The sequence below is a fragment of the Camelina sativa genome, chromosome 15, assembly GCF_000633955.1.
Source record: "Camelina sativa cultivar DH55 chromosome 15, Cs, whole genome shotgun sequence".
Classification (NCBI taxonomy): Eukaryota; Viridiplantae; Streptophyta; class Magnoliopsida; order Brassicales; family Brassicaceae; genus Camelina; species Camelina sativa.
The window spans coordinates 1,693,311-1,715,966 of NC_025699.1; the positions used below are offsets into that span (position 1 = coordinate 1,693,311).

Genomic DNA, 22,656 nt, shown 5'->3' on the forward strand with positions numbered 1-22,656 from the left:
ACATAAAGAAGCTAGAGCACAGACCTGAAAGAATCAGCAGCCTTGATGATGTCTCCTATGTATATATCATTTGGAAACATCTGAGAGAGAAAGTAGATTTCAATTTTATTCACAAAAAGGAACAGGAATCAACAAACAGATACATTTATCTAGATCCATGCAAAACTAAAACATAACTGTCAACAGTGAAAGAATGGAGAGTGTTGTTACCTCCAATTAAAAACATGTGAAAAAGGGGAAACTATAATTGAAAGGACAGTATGCTCGGGAAAAGTAGATTTGCACTAATCGATCAGGCAAATCAAAAGTTGAAATAACTGAAAGATAATGAAAAGATGAAATTTTGTTGAGAAAAATATATACATGTTTCACACACATTTGGAATATTGAAATCTTGAAACTAACGCTACATTTGGAGATCTAATAACAGTGCCTATAATACTTGATCACAACACTATATGTAGAAACTAGGTTTCCACAATGAATTTGTCAAAAGGGGAAACAAATTCAAAGAAGTAATCCCTCTAAGAAGTTTATTTAAGCTAAAGAATTAGAAAATGAGTTTATCTCTTTAAGAAGAAGTTAGGGTTTTTGCCAAGAACAAAGAAAGAGCTGAATTATTGTATTCAAAATCGGATGATTTACAATGAGGAAGTCTCCTCTTATTTATACTTATTCTTAGATTGAACAAAATATCAACTTTCCTTATGAGATGAACTAAGATAAGGAAAGTTGCTTTATTCCTTGAGTCGGCCGCCGGGCGAAGTGGAACTCGGTTCTTCCTCTTCAAGGCTGGGCTTCATTCGTCCGAATTGGTCTTAAATAACCTAATTGGATTCTTAACCGGATTCCTGGTTAAATACTCGAATTATCTGTTGGGGGTGCTAAATCCCGCACCAACAATTAGTCCCCCCAGTTCTGAATATTCGAGATTCAATTCGAATATTTTGAACTACGGAAAAGAGAATATCCGATCTAAACCATAAAGAATTATTTTATTTTACCCGGATTTCCGCATCATGTTGCTGTGAGTTGTCCGAATGACACGTGTCGCTTGCATCGCGGCCGCATAGGTCGAAAATCGAATAGTCACGTAGGTCATGATTACTCTTCGTAGGGTTGCCGCCCACTCGACTCTATAAATACGTTCCTTCTCTCGTCATTTCTCACTTTCCGCCAACAACGAAAGGTAATCTACTCCGATCTCTCTCCTATTTATTTTACTGTTCCGATTTTAATTCCGCACTCTCCGAACTCAAAATATGGCGAGCACTTCAGAACCTGTCTCCTCACCAGAGATCGAAGGCGAACAACTAATTCGCCGCTCATCCAAGCGAAAAACTCTCAAACCAGATCGAAACGCGCAGATCGGGGAACCAAGTAAATCGGGCTCCGAAGTCCAACTACCTTTGATCCGCTGCTCAGCCGGAGCCTCGTCTTCACAGTCGAACCCTTTGGCTTTAGTACCAGTTCGTCATGAAGATGAAATCGCCGAACCGTCTCAAGAAGTTTCCTTACTATAAGAAGAACGATTTGTCCCCTTAGGACTCTCGATCGAAGATATCGATCATTTGCTAGATCACGCAGGGCGAATTGGAGGTGACAAGACTTTGAGTTCGACCGAGACCGTTAAGAAAATGCTGAACTCGTGCGGCTTATTTAACAGAGGCGTTACGATCGTGATCCCGCGGGAAGATCAACGCCCTTGGAGCCCTCCAGAAGGATATATATGCTTATACGAGGGTTATTTCACCGAATGCCGACTAGTGTTCCCGATCCCGACATTAATTTCTCACTACGCATAGACGCAGGTTGGCAATCTGTCAATTCGTTCCCAGAGCCATTTTCAATTCTGTCGCTGCTCTTACCTTAGCTGCCGAAGTCGGAGTTGACATCGGAGTTCAATGTTTCGAACAACTATCGAGTTTCAAAGCATCAAAGAGTTCAAATCTCTGGGAAGTGAACATGAGACCACAACACAACTTCCTTACCGGCAAGAAAGTGAGCAAACACCAGAAGTGGGCGAACTATTATTTCTTCATCCGGATCAGCATTCGCTCGTAGACCCGCTGGGTTTTCATCGGAGAGTGTGGAATGTGAATCCTGGTAGATTTTATGCCATTTATATATTTTGGTTCGTTGCAACGCTTTTGACCAGTCTTAACCTTCTCACACTCTGTTTTCCAGATCGCCCATTCTTCAAGACGCGTCTAGCTCCAGGTTTTCGATCCGTCAGAGACGCCTACTATCCGGGAAAAATTGACGGTGGGAGTTTATTTCTCGAATCCGAGTCGAAACAGCAATGGGCAAAGCCAGGACAAACTTCCCTAGTTTCGCGAATTCGCTAGGACGAGCTATGGGACCCGGCGGATCCAGTGTTGTTGAGTCCGGTAGTCTCCAGATCATCCGCCGGGACACCCAAGAGGCCATTCAGGCCGAAATTGAGCCTACTCGGGACCGAACTGCCGTTGATCCAGCTGAGGTCCCAGAGGAGAATGTCGACATAACCGACATTGAAAACGCTGCAGAAAACAACTCTCTGCCCTTGGTCCTAGAGGATGCTGGTCCTCAGATCGACGAACAGGACGTCCCTCAACTCGGAACTGGATCAAAGAAGAAGAAGAAGAAAACGAACAAGGGGAAGGAGATCAGAGATGATTCAGCCTCCAAACCTCAACTGACGGTTAACCGCAAGCGCTCAGCTAACGACGCCGGATTGGAATCTGCCGATCAATTCCATCTAAAAAGAAGGAATGACAAGACAGATTGGTTCGCCTTTGACTATTTTGGCGATACCCCTCTGGTTGGAAACCGTGCCGCTTCAGGCGAACTTTTCTGGAACTTGAAGATTTCCAGTCGAATCCTACCAGAAGCGGATAAACTGGAGTACGAGCGAGCATTCCTTGATATCGTCGAATCCCACTTTATGGTTTGTATCCCAATACACTTTTAGTTTTCAGACTTTATGTAAGTGGACCTGACATGTATTCCTTCAATCCACAGACTGCTTTCAAGATCAATACGTTGTCCCGATTGTACGATAGGCGAGCCAAAGCCGACAAGAGTTCAGGGTCAGAACTTGAAAAAGTGAAGGAGTGTGCGGAACAAATCCGTACAGCCAGCAGGGCCAAAGACGATAGAAGCAAGGAGCTTGAAGCCCTTATTGCCGAAAAGGACGGCATCATTGCTCAATCCGAACTGAGGATTGGCGAACTGACCTCGTCCAAGCTTACTCATGAAGAAGAGAAGTCCGAGCTGCTGGGAATATGTAACGAGCTGAAAACCAAACTTGACTTCGAGGTCAAGAGACTTCGGCGGGATCGTCTCGAAAAGGTGGAGCGAACGGCGAAGAAAGCCCAAGCTCGACTAGACAAAGTGAGAGCTTATCTAGTCGAACAAGATACTGTAGTTCGACCTATGGAGGACTTGTTGAACCAAGCCAAGGGAGTGCAGGAAACGGTATAGTATTTGATCGAAAAAGGGGCTGTTATTCCCGAAGAGCAAATCGCAGCGATCAACGTAAACAAGATCAAGGCTGAGGAAATTGTCAACGCGATGGATATCCTTGCACTGGAGAAAATGATCTCGTGATGTCCCCGGATAAGCTCGGCCTCGGACTTCTTCACCCCGGGACCGTGGCTCCTGACTCTGTTCGCCTTCCGCATGGCTCCAATGCTGACGTCTTCGAGGCCGATCTGACCGGGGCCTCGGATGTTTAACTTTAATATAATTTTTTTATATCGCGAACTCTTTTGGGTATGGGCTTGAGTTCCTTTGTAAAACATTGCCGACTTGTTCGGCCGATTTTCCCTTTTGGTCTGATAAATTCTAGGTTTTACCTTTATCTGTCGGAATTTTTCTTTTTACCAGAAAAGGAAATTGACAATTTCGAAGAATTGTATCTTTTCCATTTTGCACGGAATTTGGAAATTTGGAAAGGGGTTTCACCTCCCAATATTCATATAAATCAACCGGCACTATCTCCGAACTAAACAACTTGAGAAAAACTTTTAATCAAAGCAATGTCGAGCTCTATTAGCAGTGTGGAGTCCCCGCTAATCGGGAACGATGTCCCGACATTCTCGAATACCGAAGCTATCAAATGGGGGACGACCTACTACCCGAACATCCGAGCTCTTTGGATGCTGATGTTTCATGTCAAACCGGAAGAAATGCCCGATTTGGAAGAATTTCTCCATCAGGTGGAAGATCGCCACACAGAGTATCGTGATCGTCTTGCCGCATCGAACAAGTGCAACGTGAATTGCTATTTAAACTTGAGATGCTTGAATCCCACCCAAAAGATTGGATTGAGAATGGTGATGTGTTTGCATTTTATAGGGTTTTAACTATAATTTTTACACTTGTTTTGAGTCTTTTGTTAGGTCCAAGTGTGCTTTTAGAGTCCTTTTGGTCTTTTGTGAGTCTTTACAGGTTCTAGGTGATTTCGAAATAATCTTAGCGTTTTTGGGGTGAAAATATGCATCTAGAGCTAAATTGGTTGAAGACTGATCGAGCTAGTAAGCAGATGGAGTGAGAGCAGAAATATGTTCCAGATCGGCTGATCCACTCTCGAGATCGACCATTCCCCGTACCCGACTCAAGTTTTCCTTTTTCGTTTTAAACCGACTTTTAGGGTTTTATTTTGATATTTAAGCACGAGGCTCGGCCTCCAAAGATATAAGCTTTATTTTCTGAGACTATTTTGTATTGAGAGCTAAGGGAGAAGATCTCTAATCCTTCTTGACACTTTGGAGAAGATTTCTAAACCCTATTTTCTATTCTTTTGCAATTCAATTATGTTATCTTCATCATTGATTTGGTGTTTCTGTTTCTCTATGGCTGAGTAGTTTCATTGTTGGGTTTAAGGTTTCAGAAAGGGTTTTTATGATTTATTGATGCTAGATTTGTTAGACTAGGGATTGATCTTATTGTTCTTCATCTATTGTTGTTCTTAATGCTTAAGCTAGATTGATCACCTAGATTAAGATCTTAGGTTTAATTCATCGGGGCACCAAAAGTGTTGGTGAGTTGCTGGAAAAGAACTTAGGTGAGCAAGGTGGACCTTAGCCAACGAAAGCTGAAGTTGAGGCACCTTGTGAACAGATCAAACTTGAACCTTTATTGCTTGCTTGGTTTGCTAGGTCCAAACGACGGTTTAGGGTTTAGTGAATTCATTGCATAGATAGTTAACGCTGCGAAAGTAGGTTAGCTTTACAACCGTGATTTGAGTTCTAGAACGGTGTCTAATGCATCCCATCTAACCATCTAAATTCGTTATCATAATCCCTGATGATTCCCTGCACCCGATATTTCCTTTTTGATTTAAAGCAACTTATTTACTTTCTTGTTTTTAATCGGTTACTTAAAACACAATCTTTCTCATTGTCTTAGCTATATTTGATCTTGATAATTTCATATTGCAATTGTTTGGTCTCTGTGGATTCGATCCTGAAGTGTTACAACGATACCACTAGATCGTGGTGGAGTACACATTAGGTTTTAATTGACCTGTTGATCAAATGGGTTCGAAAGGATAGCAGCTTTGCCACCATGTCTCGTTGCGTACTGCAACGAGTGCCAAAGGGAATCAGATCGGAAGCCGATGCACATGGACCTTGCCCTGATTGGTGAATTCGTTCCAGGCAACGTCAAGCCGTTTTACATTAACAGGCGTGTTAACGATGCCGAATTGCTGAGGCCGATACCTTTTTTCGTCAGGTAATCGTTACTTTATTTTCGTTTTCCTTTTTAAGTGGGAGACCAGGCTATGTCAGCTCCGAACTAATTCGTTGTTGACCTCGCGTGTGCAGATTGAAGGCACGCATCAAGAACTGAGTCAAGATCTTCAGTACTTTCATATGAAAAGAAGCAGGATCGACCGCCAGCTGAGGACTCTGGAATCCAAAATTGCCATACTTAAGGCAAAGAGGAAAAGGACTACTGACTTGCTCGATGGGTCCAAACAGAAGGCTAGGGCACTGGAGACTCGCCCCAAGGATTGGGAGAAGACTGGGTTGCAATTGTTGTGGCTGATGCCGAAACGACTCAAGACGAGTGTTCGTGAGATCGCCGTGAATAGCGCACTGGTTCGGAATTAAGATGTTTTGTTTGATAATTTAATAAGACTCAGCCGCATTGTAGAAGGCAAATTTGAATTTTACTTTGAAAATCGAAATATGACTTTACCGCAACAAAGTGGGCGAAAATTTTCTATACTCAGTCATTGTTTTGCTATTTCATTCTAAAAAAGTATCAGAAGCGAGACATCTCCTGACTTACATCAGACAATTTTTGTTAAGCGATGGTTGAAAACATCGATTCTCGCCTCAAAAGTTGGCTATTTATTCTTTACGAGATATGTTTGGTCGGAGGGCGAGATAATGGGCTCGGCTTATCTCCTTTGCTCTAGTTCGGATGTCGGACTGCGAAGTTATTCTCTGGGTCCGGCTAACTATTCCGTCTGAACTAAAGGTTGGGTGCGAAATAAGAACTCTAGGTCCGGCTTATCCCAACAATTGAAGGATCGGGTGCGGAATAAATACTCTAGGTCCGGCTTATCCCTATATGTTAAGGTCAGGTGCGAAATAACGACTCTGGGGTCTGCTTATCCTCAGAAATAGTGCGTAGTTACGCAAGTTGATCACCTGGCCAGGGTATCAACAAGGAGCGAGTTTGGTATGAACCAATAAATACTTAGTCCAGACCGGATTAAGAACTGAGATATATGTATACATATTCCTCTTCTTTTTTTCTATTTTTTTTGTTTAATTTTTGTTTCGAGGAAAATCTCATTTTTTCTTCTTGGAAATAAGAGACGCGCTTCATTAAATGTTGTACACGGTCATTGAGAATTATTCTTGGGACGCAGCGAAAATTTCGCTGCATTCTGATTGGTGGATTAAGCGGCGGTTACTTCCCACAATCCTATATAAATAGGGTTGAAGGTTTGGGAGAACGAAACATTCTAACTTCACAAATTCAAGAGATAGAAAGAAAGATGGTAACTACTCGATCCGCATGGCTGAGACAGGCCCGGGAAAGAATAGCCGCTTCGGCTAGCGGTTCCGGCGTGCTGAAACGTTGGAGACGTTCCTAGTTCGTGCACCTGTCCCGTATGTCGATATGACTGGTGCGACATATGTCAGGAGCTCAGAAGGTATCGAGCTCGCTGCTATATGCTGGGGGATCATCTTACGGCGAGACGCCGTAGGTTGGCCTAGGTCTGTTGGTTTTACCGTTTGGACGGGACTGTTTGGCTCTTGAACGAGATGATCGCCGAAGGTTTCTTCTTGGAGAGGTGGCGTATGACCGGGCTGCTTGCCGCGCATGCGGCGTGCCGAGAACAGGTTGCACGTATGGAGGTGCCTGTTCTTTTCGAGGCTGACTGCCAACGCCTGGAGGATACCGCACCTCCATTTACTACCGATATCTGGGCCTATTGGGCTTCCCTCGATAGGTTGAGACGGTACGCATATTTTTTGGAGTCGGCTAGCCCAATCTTTCGTTAAAGGCATATGGTCGAGGGCCCGTGTACCTTCTTGGAAGGCTTGGTGTCTAGCGGCTTCGAAGTCCCGCGGGAGAGACTTCAGGCCTTAAAGCAGGCTCGTCAGTTTTGGCGAGCCGAACTGGACAAGGTAGCGGTGGAGGAACCATTGGCGGATGATCTGTCTGGTCCACGTCCTCCACTTCGCCTGCATTTAGGACCCAAGACGGTAATGGTGGGGTTCGGACCGTCATGAAATCAGAGTTCGGACGATACTTTTCTTTTCTCATTTAGGACCCTGATTCGTCGAGGGGGTTTCCCCTTTGCGTCTCTTCTCTCTCCAAAGCATGTCATGGCGATTGATCCTGACTTAGTTGTAAAAACTTTATTTATTTGCATTCGAATTATCAAACTATGCGATGGAAGTTATCCATTTGGATTTGAAGCAATGTTCTTAGACAAAGTGTAATGGAAACTAATCCAAACGACTTTCAGCGAAGTCTTATAACACAATGAAACTAGTTTTGCGGAATTTCGTATACTGTCGAATTGCCGATCTAAATGTATTCGAAATAAAGAAGAAGTTTTTCAGCCGGGAAAAAACTTTATTAATATCTTAGCTGCATTCACTTAATCTTAAAAAGACAAGGAATTGCTTACGTACCCGAAAGCGGGGATCAAGCCAACCGTAGTTTGTATTACAGACGAAAGATAAATGGAGTTCGAATTCCTGAAAACCCCTAGTTAAGGTCGTGACAACGGCTTACCAGTAATAACGTTTCAAGTGGGCCGCATACCACGAGTTTTGGATCTGTTCTCCGGCCATGGTTATGAGTTCGTAGATACGAGGTACGGACCCTCCCACCGAGTGCCAAGGTTACCGGCGTTAACTTCTTTGGTGTTCTCGAAAACTTCCCGTAGAACCAGATCACCTTCGTTGAAACACCGCTGACAAACAGTCTTGTTATAATATCGAGCCGCAGTGTCTTGGTAGTGTTGCACTCGGACTAGAGTTTGATCGCGCAGCTCTTTGGCAAAATTGTTGTGATCAACCAGCATCTTGTCATTGAGTTCGGTATTGTCGACCATCATGGTACGACGAAGTGTCGGGACTCCTGCTTCTGCTGGGATGAGTGCTTCGAGACCGTACGCGAGGGAGAAAGGGGATTGTCCCGTACCCCGCTGTGGGGTTGTGCGATAGGACCACCATACGCCATCGAGGTGGTCTACCCATGCTCCCTTCCTTCGACAGAGTCGCTTCTTGAGTCCATCGACGATCGACTTATTCGTGGCCTCAGCTTGGCCATTTCCTTGCGGGTATCGAGGAGTCAAAGTGCTGAGATGGATTTGAAACTTCGTCAGGAAACGTCTGGTGATGAGCGAGGTGAATTGCGTGCCATTATCGGTGACAATCTCGTATGGAAGTCCATGACGACATATGATGTTCTTCCATATGAAATTGGTTACATTTAAGGACTGGATCCTTGTGAAGGATTCTGCTTCCACCCATTTGGTGAAGTAATCGGTCAGCACTAGGACATACTTCTTAGATTTTGTTGCCGGCAGAGGTCCAATAGCGTCCATGGCCCATCGCATGAAGGGATATGGAGCTGTCACGGTATTCAGCAGTTCGGGCAGGACGTGCCGCATTGATCCATGGTGCTGACAGGCTTCGCATTTTGCTGCGAAGGCTTCGCAATCGGCTATCATGGTAGGCCAATAATGTCTATCTTTTTTTTATCTTGAGGGCGAGTGCGCGTCCGCCAGAGTGATTGCCACCTTCGCCTTCATGTACCTCCATCATGATTCTTTCAGCTTCGTCCCGAGTAACGCAGGTAAGGAGCACTCCTAACGCACTTCGGCGAAACAATTCCCCGTCCAAGAGGATGTATCTGGCACTTTGAGCCTACAAGCGTCGAGCTGCCCATCGGTCTGTCGGGACGATACCTTCGGAGATATAGAGTTTGATCTCGATTTGCCAATCATCCGGAGGCTTCGTGATGTCCGTCAGGTCCTCTATCAGTTCGTCCACTTCCATTGGAACCGAGTCCTCGTTGATTACAGCTATCTGGCTGTCATGATCGATTGCTAGGAGTGTCGATACATTCGATCGGGATGGTGCGCCGCAAATCAGGGTCGAAACGGTTCGCCAAAGCTGCGAGGGTGTCAGCTGACGCGTTCTTGTTCCGTGAGACCTTTGTTAGAGATAAAGACGTGAATTCCTCGGATAATATTCGGACCAACTGCCGATATGCTCCCATTCGTTTGTTTTTGGCGTGGAAGTCTCCGCTGAATTGGGTGACTACCAATTGGGAGTCGCAGAAGACTTGCAAGTGTGTCACTCCGAGTCCTCGTGCTAATCGAAGTCCTGCAAGAACGGCTTCATACTCCGTTTCGTTGTTTTATGCTTTGAAGTTGAGCTTTAGTACTTACTAGAGTATTTCGCTAGTGGGAGATCGGAGAATGAGTCCCACTCCAGTGTTGATGAACCGTCGATGAACATTGTCCAATGCTCTTCCTTAGGAGTGGGGTCACCAAGCGCAGGAGATAAGTCGGCCAGATCTTGCGATCTCAGGCTTGGACGAGAATGATATTCGATATGGTACTCACTTAGCTTGACTGCTCACTTTGCCATGCGTCCGGATTGGAGGTGGCTATGGAGGATAGTTCGAAGTGGCTGGTCGGTAAACACGACGACAGAGTGCAACTGGAAATAGGGCCGGAGTTTTCGTGCGGCGACGATCACGGCGAGGGCAAGCTTCTCCAGCATGGGGTACCGTGATTCCACGTCGTTGAGTGCTTTACTCGTGTAGAAGATAGGTTTCTGATCCCCGCGGTCGTCCCGAACTAACACGCCACTGACTGCCGAACTGGAGACCGAGACATAGAGGTATAGTGTTTTCCCGTTTTCCAATTTGACTAAAACTGGGTGGCAGGTCAGATACTCCTTCAATTGCCGAAAGGCGACCTCGCATTCCTCGTCCCAGTGGAAATCCTTATTTCTGCGGAGGAGTTGGTAAAAAGGGAGGCATTTATCTGTTGACCGAGCGATGAAGCGATTTAGGGCTGCGATGCGGCTAGTAAGGCGTTGCACTTCTCGCTTGTTGATCGGTGATGGCAGTCCCAGTATGGCCTTGATCTGTTTAGGATTTGCCTCTATTCCCCATTCAGTGACAATATACCCCAAGAATTCTCCTGAAGTAACTCTGAATGTACACTTCGTTGGATTCAGTTTCATTTGGAAATGATCAAAGATGTCAAAACATTCGGCGAGGTGCTGGACGTGCTGTTCTGCGATCAAAGATTTGACTAGCATATCGTCGATGTAGACCTCTATAGTTTTTCCAAGCAAATCTGGGAACATCATGTTCACTAGACGTTGGTAGGTTGCCCCAGCGTTCTTCAGTCCGAACGGCATTACCTTATAGCAATAGGTTCCCCTGTCTGTAATGTACGCCGTTTTTTCGCGGTGAGTAGAACTCATGGCGATCTGGTTGTAACCTGAGAAGGCATCCATGAACGAGAGCAGTTGGTTTCCAGCTGTGGCTTTGACGAGACGGTGTATATGCGGTAAAGGAAAGCTATCCTTAGGGCATGCTTTGTTGAGATCGGTGAAATCCATGCATACCGTTCTTCTTTTTCACCACGACTGGATTGGCCAGCCAATCGGGGTACTGGACCTCCATTATCTGGTCAGCTTTGAGCAGTCGCTCGATTTCATCCTGAACAGCTTTGGCTCGATCTGGACCAAGACGTCTGCGTTTCTGCCTGATCGGTTTGAACGTGGGATCAATGTTAAGCTTATGGCAGATAACGTCGGGATTTATTCCGACAATGTACTTCGTTGACCAGGCGAATGTGGAAGACCGAGATTGTAGAAAAGCGATCAGTTTTGTCTATATGTGCTCCTCTAGCTTGGCCCTGACGCCAACAGTGCGTGATGGATCGGAAGGGTCGATGTTCGCCTGTATGATTCGACATTCCAGAGACTTGAGGCGATCTCTCTCCGGCTTATGGGGACCGGTAAGATGGTCCCCGCTTTGTAATTGCTACGCGTCCTCGGTCTTCCTCTGCTTCTTTTTAATAACAGAGCAAGTTCGGGATACTCTCTGATCGCCATAAAGCGTGCAAATTTCTGTGGTGGTCAGGAACATGAGGCAGAGGTGATAGGTTGATGGTACGGCTTTCATCGCATATATCCACGGTACCCCCAAAATGGCGTTGTAGATCGGAGGCGCATCGATGACTGCGAACTTAGTCTTCCGGGTCACTCCGCCGGCTCGTACTTGCAGCTTTACGTCTCCCATGGACTTTTTGGCAATCCCAATGTTCGCGACTCTGGTTTCATTTGCTCTAGTGTGACTCCCATTTTTTTCTAGCGTTTGCCAGCACAGTACATTGACGGTACTTCCCGTGTCCACCAGGACTCGTTCGATGTCGAAGTCGCCCATGGAAACTTTGATGACTAAAGAATCCGAATGGGGGTGATGGATTCCTTTGGCATCTTCCGATGTGAACGATATAGGGTCCTAGCAGAATGGAGGTTCATTCGGAGCTGTTTGAAGACTGCAAACTTGGCGTGCCCTTTTCTTTAATGCGCAGACGGAGTCGGCGCAATCTTCTGGTGGGCCAAGTATCATAGTTATTCGACCTCGGGGAGGGGAGTTGGCCCGCTCAGGGTTTTGCCCTCTCTGCCGCTTGGGAGGGCTAGGCAGTTCGTCTGCCTAGGGTGTCTCTTCTTGATTGTTTGCCAGTACATGGTTGGCTGGCTGTTGAGGACCGTTATTCGGGCCGTTGTAGCCCCTTCCACCATCTGCTGCACCGTGACCGCCATTAGATCGTCCGCCTCGCCATCCCCCTCGGCGACCTCTGCCTCCGCGGACGCTCTTCAGCTGAAAAGTGGCTTCGACTTCGCCGGAGAGGTATTTTCCATATAGGTAGTTCTTCAGATGGACGCATTCGTGTGTAGAGTGACCGGCAATCATATGGAAATCGCAGTATAGCTCCTTTGGCTCAGATGGCTGCTTGTTTTGGTCGTCCACTTCGGAAACCATGTGAACAACCCCTTCTTCCGATCTTGGGGATCGTGGTGCTTTCCGGGCTCGTGGTGCTCGTCACAAGTTTTAGCCTTCGGGAGGTGGGATGACTGTCCGACTATCTTTGCAGCTATTTGAGCGTCCTCGTCTTCGTCGAGTACAATTATTGAGGCTCGATGTAGCGCGTCATCGAGGTCCTTGGGCTCCCGGATGTTAAGATCCTTCCGTAACGGCAATCCAAGAATTAGACCCTTCCTAAAGGCTGCCATTGCGGCGTCCTCTGGGACAGTGACGCGCATCAGCTTTTCCTTAAACTTGCATAGAAAACTGCCGACGGATTCGCCGGGCTGTTGAGTCATTTCCGAGATGTCTGAACTCGTCACGCCCCGCTTAGTGAGGATTCGGTAATGTTTGAGAATAACTATGGACAACTGGTCGAAGTTGTCGATTGAGTTAAGCTCGAGCCTCGTGAACCAAACCAGGACAGGACCGGAAAAGCTATCGACGAATAGCTGGCAACACCCAACATCTTTCTGTTCGTCGGTGAACCGTGCCTTTGCCATGGTCCCCATGAAGGATCTCATGAATTGGACCGGGTCCTTGTCCCCCAGGTATATTGGGAGCTTCAGCTTAACGTTTGGTATGGCGGCCCGCAAGATCCGCTGAGTAAAAGGGATTGTCGGGTCACCTCGACAATCCTGTCGATCTTTGGAGCTGTGCTGATAGCCCGATGAAGGAGCGAACTCATGCCGCTTATCTGCAACTTGATTTCCTCGATTTTGGGGCAAGGTCCCGCGTTCGTCAAGCGAACGACTGGGGCGGCCGAACTCTCATGTAGTCGTGAGTTCGTCGGTCGGATGCTTGATGTTGCCTGAGGGGGAGGACTTCTCCGTCCTGCCTGGTTTGTCGTCGGTAGATCCAAAAAATCAAGACGGCGAGTTAGGCCGCCTATCCCGAGCGCGGGTGAGTGTAGATAGATTTAATCGTATCAATTTCTTCATATAGTCGTATCAATTTTGATAAGCCTACGGATATACAGCATCTTCCATGGTCTCGTGTGTGTAGATAGATTTAATCCTCATCTATCTACAATCGTTGCATCCGATCCTTTTAGTTTCAGCAACTAATTTATTAGTAGTAATCAGATTAAGGCAACATATGAGGAAGAAGGATCGACATCTTCACCACTCACGAATAATTTGGAAAAAAGAGGAAGTTAGAAATTGATTTTGCTTACATTAAACCTTGATTTGATGAAAGCCTTCTGGTATTGTGTTTGAACTCCTTAGTTTTCCCGATGTGGACACTCTCAAAGAGTTCAAATTGTCCATTTTATTAGTAGTAATATATATATATATATATATATATATATATATATATATAATCTTGTAATAATTCAATTAGTTATAAGAAAAAAATCAACTATTTAAATGGAAAAATAAATTAAATTAAAAGCAAATTGAATTTTTGGCACTAGTTAATCTGAGATACTTTATTATAAAAATTCGTAAGTCCATATAAGAAAATTTTGTTTATAACAAAAAAAATTATTTTTGTTTTGGAGTATTGAAATCTGATTCATATACACTATGTATATAAATCAAATTCAAGGACTGTACTTCAAAAGCTAAATCTCTAAACAGAACATCTCTAAAGACTTAAACAGAACAAACCAACCGGTCCACTACTTGACCATCATAAATTGAACCGGAATTGTAGTTAGCTCCAATTCTGAGGATCTAACTGACTAAAAAAATAGTTTTGGGGTTGAATGTCGAATATAAGGACAAATAGAGGGGTGATTTTACAAGGTTATGTTTTCTCTTAAACCTTTCCCATTTGAAATTTGAAATCGTCTTCTCTGCTTACAACTTCACCGCTACACAACACACTCTTCACTTGGAATAGTAAGCGCCAAAATTCATCATCAAGGCTGAAGCTTTCTTCAATGGAAGAAGATACCCACGACGTATCTCTCGATCTCCAAGCGATTCGCAGGGTTTTTTCTTTCTTTCTCGTCTCTCTCGAGTCCTTGGTTTTGTGTTTGCTTGTTCATCTATTTTGTTTTGTTCTCTCTCAGCCGCGTGAAAGAGCTTGAGTTCATTCACCGGAACTGCAGAGACGAACCTGGAGAATCCAATTCCGAGACTCTGATCCAAGATTTTGTTCTTCAGTTTCAAGTAATTGCGATAAATTTGGGGTTTTTGTGGTCTAATTAAAGTATCTCGATAGATGGCTAAATGTTTCACATGTTTATGGGATTTGTGTAGACGAAGGTGAATGAGATTATTGAAGATTACACCGATGTTGATTTATTGGATGTTGAAGATTCAGGTTTGCTATTTGCTTTGAACCCTTTGCTTTCTTTGTGAGAATTTAGTAACTGTTGTTTCCTGGTGGTTTAAGACTTGAGTAAAGGTTTAATTTAGTAAATGTTATAAAGATTTTATATGAATGTCACAGATGCTTACTTGGAGTATTTGAGAGGCTGAAAGTGCCAAAGTTTCTGAAGAGATTGAACGTCTTTCTAGGACTCATGCTGAAGGTATTATGTTAGTTTTCTTCTGCTTATTTCATGTTTAAGAAAGCATTGGTACCTATTATATTTCTTTATAACACGAGTTTTCTGTTATGGATTTGTTAGATTCTAGTAAGCTGGAAAGGGATCTTGAAGGTCTTTTATTGTCTCTGGATTCTATGTCATCACAGGTTACTGTCTTGAATACATTGTTCATTATAATTCCTCAGTGAGAGTTATGTGATTCTTACTTTTGAGGGTTATGTGATTCTCATTTTAGGATCCACCATCTAGCAGCTCAATGGAAGTATATGAAGTGAATGATGATGACAAGTTTAAGGTGCGGTATTTTATTGGTTTTTTTAGGAGAAGAAGCGTGTGTGTGTGTGTGTGTGAAACATGTATATATCTCAACAAAAATTTCATCTTTTCACAATATTATCTTTCAGTTATTTCAACTCTTGATTTGCCTGATCGATTAGAGCTAATGTGGTAGAGTGTACTAAACTACTTTTCCCGAGCACGCTGAGGCAAAAAAAAAAATCCTATCTTCTTAGTTTATATACACCCTTTTCCACATGTTTTTTCAGATCTTTGAACTCGAAAATCAGATGGAGGAGAAAAAGATGATTCTTAAGTCATTGGAAGATCTGGATTCTATACGTAAAAGGTAATTTAAATGTGCTTTCATATTTACATCCTTACCCTGTCTTCATTAGAGTTCTTCACTTCTTCTACCTTCAGGTTTGATGCTGCAGAAAAAGTTGAGGACGCATTGACAGGCTTGAAGGTGCTCGAGTTTGATGGAAACTTTATTAGGCTCCAACTCCGAACATATATTCCAGAACTAGACGGCTTGCCTGGACAGCGCAAATTTGAACACACTACTGAGCCATCTGAATTGATACATGAATTGCTAATATACCTGAAGGATAAAACTATAGAGATAACAAAATTGGAGGTAACAACACTCTCCGTTCTTTCACTGCTGACTGTTATGTTTTAGTTTTGCATGGATCTAGATAAATGTATCTGTTTGTTGATTCCTGTTCCTTTTTGTGAATAAAATTGAAATCTACTTTCTCTCTCAGATGTTTCCAAATGATATATACATAGGAGACATCATCAAGGCTGCTGATTCTTTCAGGTCTGTGCTCTAGCTTCTTTATGTCCTGAAATCTGTATTACTTATCAATCTGAAACTGTATCTTAAAACTGTATCTCAGTTACCAAAGTTACATTTTGTTTAATATTAAGGAGTGTGTCATAACATATCTTAAAACTGCAGGCAGGTAAGGTTACACTCTGCAGTCCTAGACACAAGATCTTCGGTCCAGTGGGTTGTCGCCAAAGTGCAGGATGGAATTATTTCAACCACTTTGAGAAAATACATTGTGACGAGTTCGAAAACAATCAGGTTAGCCTTCCCGTTCAGCAGTTTAAGAGCTGAATTTATCTTTCGTAGCTAACTCATGTCATTTGAGTTATCTGATCATGTGCTATGATCCTATGACAGGCGCACCTTCGAATACTACGACAAAGATGAAACAATTGTGGCTCATATAGCTGGAGGTATTGATGCATTTTTAAAGGTCTCTGATGGTTGGCCAGTGCTGAATACCCCATTGAAGCTTGCATCTCTCAAGAGCTCGGACAATCAGTCAAAGGGAATTTCTCTGAGCGTTATCTGCAAAGTTGAGGTAAGACATTGTTTCTCCAAACTCGAACACTTTCTTCTCGATTTTACAGTTCCATTATAAACAAAGGTCTTCTCGTGTTGGTAAAAATAAGGATGGGGTGTTATTAGTTCCTTCTCCTGGTCATTGCTGTCAGTCTTATTTAATATCCCAAAATCGAACCTCTAAGATAGTAATAGCTATACTTAACAAATACAGTTAAGTTCTTTTGGTTAGCTATGCTTAACAATTTGTCTCTTGCTCTACTCATCAGGAACTAGCGAATTCCTTGGATTTACAGACCCGGCAAAACTTGATAGGCTTCATGGATGCTATTGAGAAAATACTTGTGCAGCAAACCCGTGAAGAACTCCAGTCCAATGAATCCTCCCAAAAGTGAAAGTACCAAGAAGAACAACCTACCTTATAGTTGTCTTGCTTTGTGTTACTTTTGGAATTGAAAAATTCTTATCTGTTAGTTACAATGTTACATGCAAACCTCCCATCTATCATAAACTTTCTCAGCGTATTCTGAACTTTTACGTATTTGATTCACGTGTAATTTTGAAAGTATGCGATCAAATATGTAAGTTTGACATATATGAGGACCAAAGTTGCAAATATAGCGAAGTAAATGAATGTTGTTAGTTTAGATAAAAAAGATTCGACCTTTTTCTTCTTCTTCCTTCGTCGTTTTAGATTTCTCAGAAACCCTAAAACTGCAAATACAACCTTCGATTTCACCATTCTGCTGCTATTTTTAGTTATTCGGTAATGGAATCTTAGGCTCTGCTTCTTGTCGATTGTAATTCCCGAATTAGGGATTTAGCTCTCATCTGAGATTGAAGAAAAAAAACAAATTGGTACTTTTTGGTTTTGATGGCTTCAGATCGTGGTTCAGCCGCTGCTGCTGGTAAGCCCTTTTGGATGAAACATGCGGAAGATGCGAAAATCAAAGACGAAGGTGAGAAAGACGCTGCGGCAAAAGCAGCCTTTGAAGCTACATTCAGAGGTGTAGAACAAACCACGCATTTGATTGAAGCTGTTGCACCGTCTTCAATGGTACATCAGGAATCTGATAGTGATTCAGATGATGATGAATCTGATTACTTGTCAAGGAAACCAATTGGTCCTGTGGATCCTAGCAAGTCCACAGCTTCTGGTGCTGGGGTTGGTGGTGGAACGCGGCTTGTGTGCCTTGTACATTTGTTGTTGTCACAAAGGATTCAGATGGAAGGAAGGTTCCTAATGGTGGAGCTTTGATTAGTGTCTCCTGGTGTTGGTGTTGGTGGTACTGATCAACAAGGAGGTGGTTAAAGATGTTGGAGATGGGAGTTATTCCACCTTTCCTGTCTTCTTTAGCCAAGGTAAATCAATCTTATCGTCTCGATTCATGTTTCTCTTTATGTATGTATATAGAAACGGTCTTGACTTTATGAAATACTGAAACAGGGTCTTCGTCGACTGGCATAATGGGTTCTGCTCCAGCTTCATACTCGAATCTTATAAATCAAACCATGCCAAACATGCCGAATTACACAGGTTCTGTTTCGGGTGCTTTCCCGGGGTTGTTGGGAATGGTTCCAGGCATTTCCTCTGGTCCTTCAGGTGGTGCTATTTTGCCTGGAGTTGGAGCTTCCCTTGGGGAAGTCTGTCGGGAATATCTTAATGGTAGATGTGTGAACACTACTATGTGCAAGTTAAACCACCCTCCTCAGAATTTGCTGATGACTGCTATAGCTGCAACGACAAGTATGGGTAACCTAAGTCAGGTGCCTATGGCTCCTTCTGCTGCAGCAATGGCTGCTGCGCAGGCCATTGTTGCCGCACAAGCCCTTCAAGCTCATGCTTCTCAGATGCAAGCACAGGCTCAATCAAACAAGGGATCTTTAGGTATTGTGCCTTTCGTTGCTAGTCTCTCCATATTTATCTATGGGTCTCAAGTTGAATTTCCCATTAGATTTATCTAGCTTTCTTTTATTTTGTGATACTCATGAGTTAAAGTAGCTTCTGATTTAGGTTCTCCAGAAAAAGGAGAGAAGGGGGATTCATTGAAGAAATTTCTCCAAGTTAGCAACCTAAGTCCATCGCTTACAACTGAACAACTTAGGCAGCTATTTAGCTTCTGTGGCACAGTAGTTGACTGTAGTATAACTGATTCAAAGAACCTTGCCTACATAGAATACTCAAATTCGGAAAAAGCAACAGCTGCTTTGGCATTAAACAATACGGAAGTCTTTGGTAGACCATTGAATGTTGAGATTGCAAAATCACTTCCTCAGAAACCATCTTCAAATAATTCTTCGTCCTCACTACCAATGATGATGCAACAGGCCGTCTCGATGCAGCAGATGCAATTCCAACAGGCTATACTAATGCAACAAGCCGTGGCCACTCAGCAGGCAGCAAATAGAGCTGCCACCATGATGTCTGCCACCGAGCTTGCAGCAGCTAGAGCTGCAGAGATAAGTAGGAAACTGAGACCTGATGGAGTTGGAAATGATGAAAAAGAAGCTCATCATAAGTCTAGGTGGGCTTCCAATACAAATTTTATAGATGTTTCTCTCCATTACCTATGGCCTGCTCCTTTCTCTTTTTTGATAACGTTGTCATTTTTTGAAAGCTTGAACTGATAGTCACCTCTCTTGTGCAGGTCACCATCTAACTCTCCTGTGAGGTCGAGATCGAAGTCAAAGTCACCAATTAGTTACAGGCGAAGGCGGAGATCTCCGTCCTATTCACCACCTTTTCGTCGCCCAAGAAGCCATAGATCGAGATCACCATTAAGATATCACCGGCGATCAACGGATGAGGGGAGAAGGCGGTCATATAGGAGATAGGGTAGATCAGATGAACACCATTCTTCCAGTTTAAGGAGAAGTAGGAGTGTAAGTCCCAAAAAGAGAAAATCTGGAAAAGAAGATTTAGAGCTGTCAAGACATGGACGCGACAGCTCATCACGAAGAGATAAGAAATCATCTCGTGCTGGTTCATGATCACCGAGGCGACGTAAGGAAGAAAACAAACTCAAACGTAGAACACGTTCAAGATCTAGATCAGCGGAAGATACTGCAGATATGAAGGATGAGGCTAGAAATGAGGAATTGAGACATCTCACTGATGGTATTCATCTTGCTGTAGGTCTATAATCAGCGTTACAGATCTTCTTCATCAAGCTCTGTTAATCAAAATGATAGCCTTTCGAGCTTTCAGCTCTTCCTTTGCGGTCTAGCTGCTGGTACCATTTCTAAACTTGTTTGTCATCCACTCGATGTTGTCAAGAAAAGATTTCAGGTTAGTATCTTGCTATTAACTTCCGTTTGTTTTGTAGTTACTACTTTCTGAATGCATTTAGTAATCAAGGTTTAATCTGAGAATGTTTGTGCTGCAGGTCGAAGGTCTGCAACGAGACCCGAAATCATTGGAAAGTCCAGGTCGAAGGTCTGCAACGAGACAACGAGATCTGAATCTCCGTCCCAATAGGCGCAGGTCAAAATCTTTAGATGAGAACTATGATATGAAAGAGAGGAGGGGAAGGTCCAGGTCCAGGTCCAGGTCTAGATCATTGGAAACGAAAGACAGGTCTGTTGGGAAAGGTTAGCTGGATGAAGACAGAAACACAGGATCACGTCGAAGGAGGTCCAGGTCGAAATCAGTCGAAGATAAGCGAAGCTATAACAAGGAGACTCGGAGCAGGGACAAAAAGTCCAAGCGTCGGAGTGGAAGACGGTCGAGGTCACCATCAACTGAGGGTAAGAAAGGGAGAGATATTAGGTCATCCCCGGGATATTCTGATGAAAAAAGATCAAGACATAAGCGGCACTCCAGGTCAAGATCAATAGAGAAGAAGAAGAGTTCAAGAGAAAGAAGGTCAAAACGTCATGAAAGATTGCGGTCTTCATCTCCTGGAGGTGACAATAGACGGGGCGATAGATCTATTATCTCCAGTTAGTTCAGAAGAAGATCATAAGATCAAGAAAAGGCACTCAGGATCAAAATCTGTGAAAGAGAAACCCCACTCAGATGATGAGAAAGTTGACGATGGAGATGCAAATTCAGGTATGTTTATCATAAAATGAAATAGTTGTAGTTTTTTAATGGAGAAGCATTGTATCCATATTCTCATCATGAGTGTTCTTTAACGAACTCGACAGATTCTAGTCTGCTGGAAAGGAACAGTGAAGGTCTTTTATCGACACTGGATTCTTTTTTTGACATGAACTTGTAAATCTTATTCTTTTTTTGCTATTGAGTAAGTAGTATAAGATTCCCTACTTTGTTTGAACAGACCCCAATAATGCAAACTCTTTCATACTAGGAACAGTAGATTTTCACTAAATCTTTTCATTTATATCAGTAAAATGTGTTACTGCTGTTTTCAAAGAATCATGGCTTCATTGACAAAAGCTTGTATTCTTAGCTACACTGTTTGACATTATTGCTCACAGAAAAGAAAAAAAAAAAAAATCGAAGTCAATGTCATCTCTGGTTCTGTGTTACACATCGATGCACAAAACTTTCTAAAACCAGCAAGGACAAGAGAAACGAACCAGTTATAAGTATGAACGAACACAGCCTTTACTTTAATCATATTCTTTCTTCTGCTTATCACTAACCTCTGTAGGCAAAGACAGGAACTGGGTGATCTTCTGGACCTGAGAGACATCAATCCGGTACTTTTCAGCTATCTCGTTCACACTCATTGAACCGTTGTGATCTTGAGCTTTGCCCTGGTAGAGAAGCATGATATGTCGCACTTGTGTTATGTTCAATGTTCCTTGAGGCACTGGGTTTTCCTCATACCCAGGAGTTGATTCAGGAGTTGTGTTCCGGAGCTTTGGGAGTGGCCTTTTCGACGTTTCCACTACTGATGCCTATATAAATCACAATTCTTACCATTGTTTATACAGATAGATAGATATGTCTTGGACACATAAAAAGACCAAAACCCGCAACTAAAACCACTCACAGTTATTATTTCAAATTCATACTCCCCTTTTGCATCATCTACATTGCCACATTTCATCTCTTATTCTCAACTTAATCTACAACACCAACTACCAAGCATTATCAGCGTTTAGATCATCAGAGTCTTGATTGACATATAACACCGGTTTGTGGTTTCCATTTTCCACCAACCTGGAAACTGCAGAGATGTTTAAAAGCAGCAGAAGATGGACCTTCTTTGTCTTCCACTTCCATAGCATTCTTCTTTGTCTTCTTTGTGTTTCAGCTATGATACATGTTGCCTCTGATGTTTTCTCTCTTGGCTTCTTTTGAGAGTTGGGTTCTCTTGAAGCAGATACAAGTTCTGTTGTAAAACATTCCACAAAAGCATATACATATTTATACATGCTAGTCATATAAAAGTTTCTTTCATTTAAGAATCTAAAGCACAACCATGCTACTTAAACCACCAATGCCGCCTCTCTATGACTTCAGAATTAAAACCGAGAACGCTAATAAGTTCTGTTTCAATCAATTCTACATGCACAATCATGAATTCTTGACACACAAACCTCAGATTCACCAAAGTTTAATGTGACACATAAATCACCAATATTACTACTTCTCTTTGCCTCCAGATTCAAAACAGAGAAGATGCTAGCTAGTTCTGTTTCAATCGATTCTATAACAGCAGATACTTTAACACCATCTTTAAAACAAACATGAAGAGAGATGAAGAGAGGGTATGGCTAAGACTGGTTGGGATGATTACTTTTCGGATTTGACAATTTCATTTTATATAAAAATAGGAATAAATATCCATTTGTTATCCAAAAAAAAAAAATGAGCCATTTTTTATGCCAAATACACAGCAATTTTTAATTAAAAGAGGAAAAAAAAAACCATTAACTATTGTGGCATTTTTGTATTTTTTTGTATGATTGGTATAATTGTTCAAAACTCTTGGTATATTATAGAATAGAAAATATTGTG

At 43.0% G+C, this 22,656-nt stretch overlaps 1 protein-coding gene and 2 pseudogenes across 1 annotated transcript in view; 2 read left to right on the plus strand and 1 right to left on the minus strand.

The window, feature by feature from the left end:
* Window positions 1–1,895, minus strand: part of LOC109129051 — a 3,194-nt gene extending 1,299 nt beyond the window's left edge. The window contains exon 1 of the mRNA XM_019236605.1: window positions 1,869–1,895. Within this exon, the coding sequence (XP_019092150.1) occupies window positions 1,869–1,895 (27 nt within the window). The remainder of the gene's footprint in view (window positions 1–1,868) is intronic.
* On the plus strand, window positions 14,400–17,227 carry LOC104744619 (annotated as a pseudogene).
* LOC104744620 lies at window positions 17,401–21,232 on the plus strand (annotated as a pseudogene).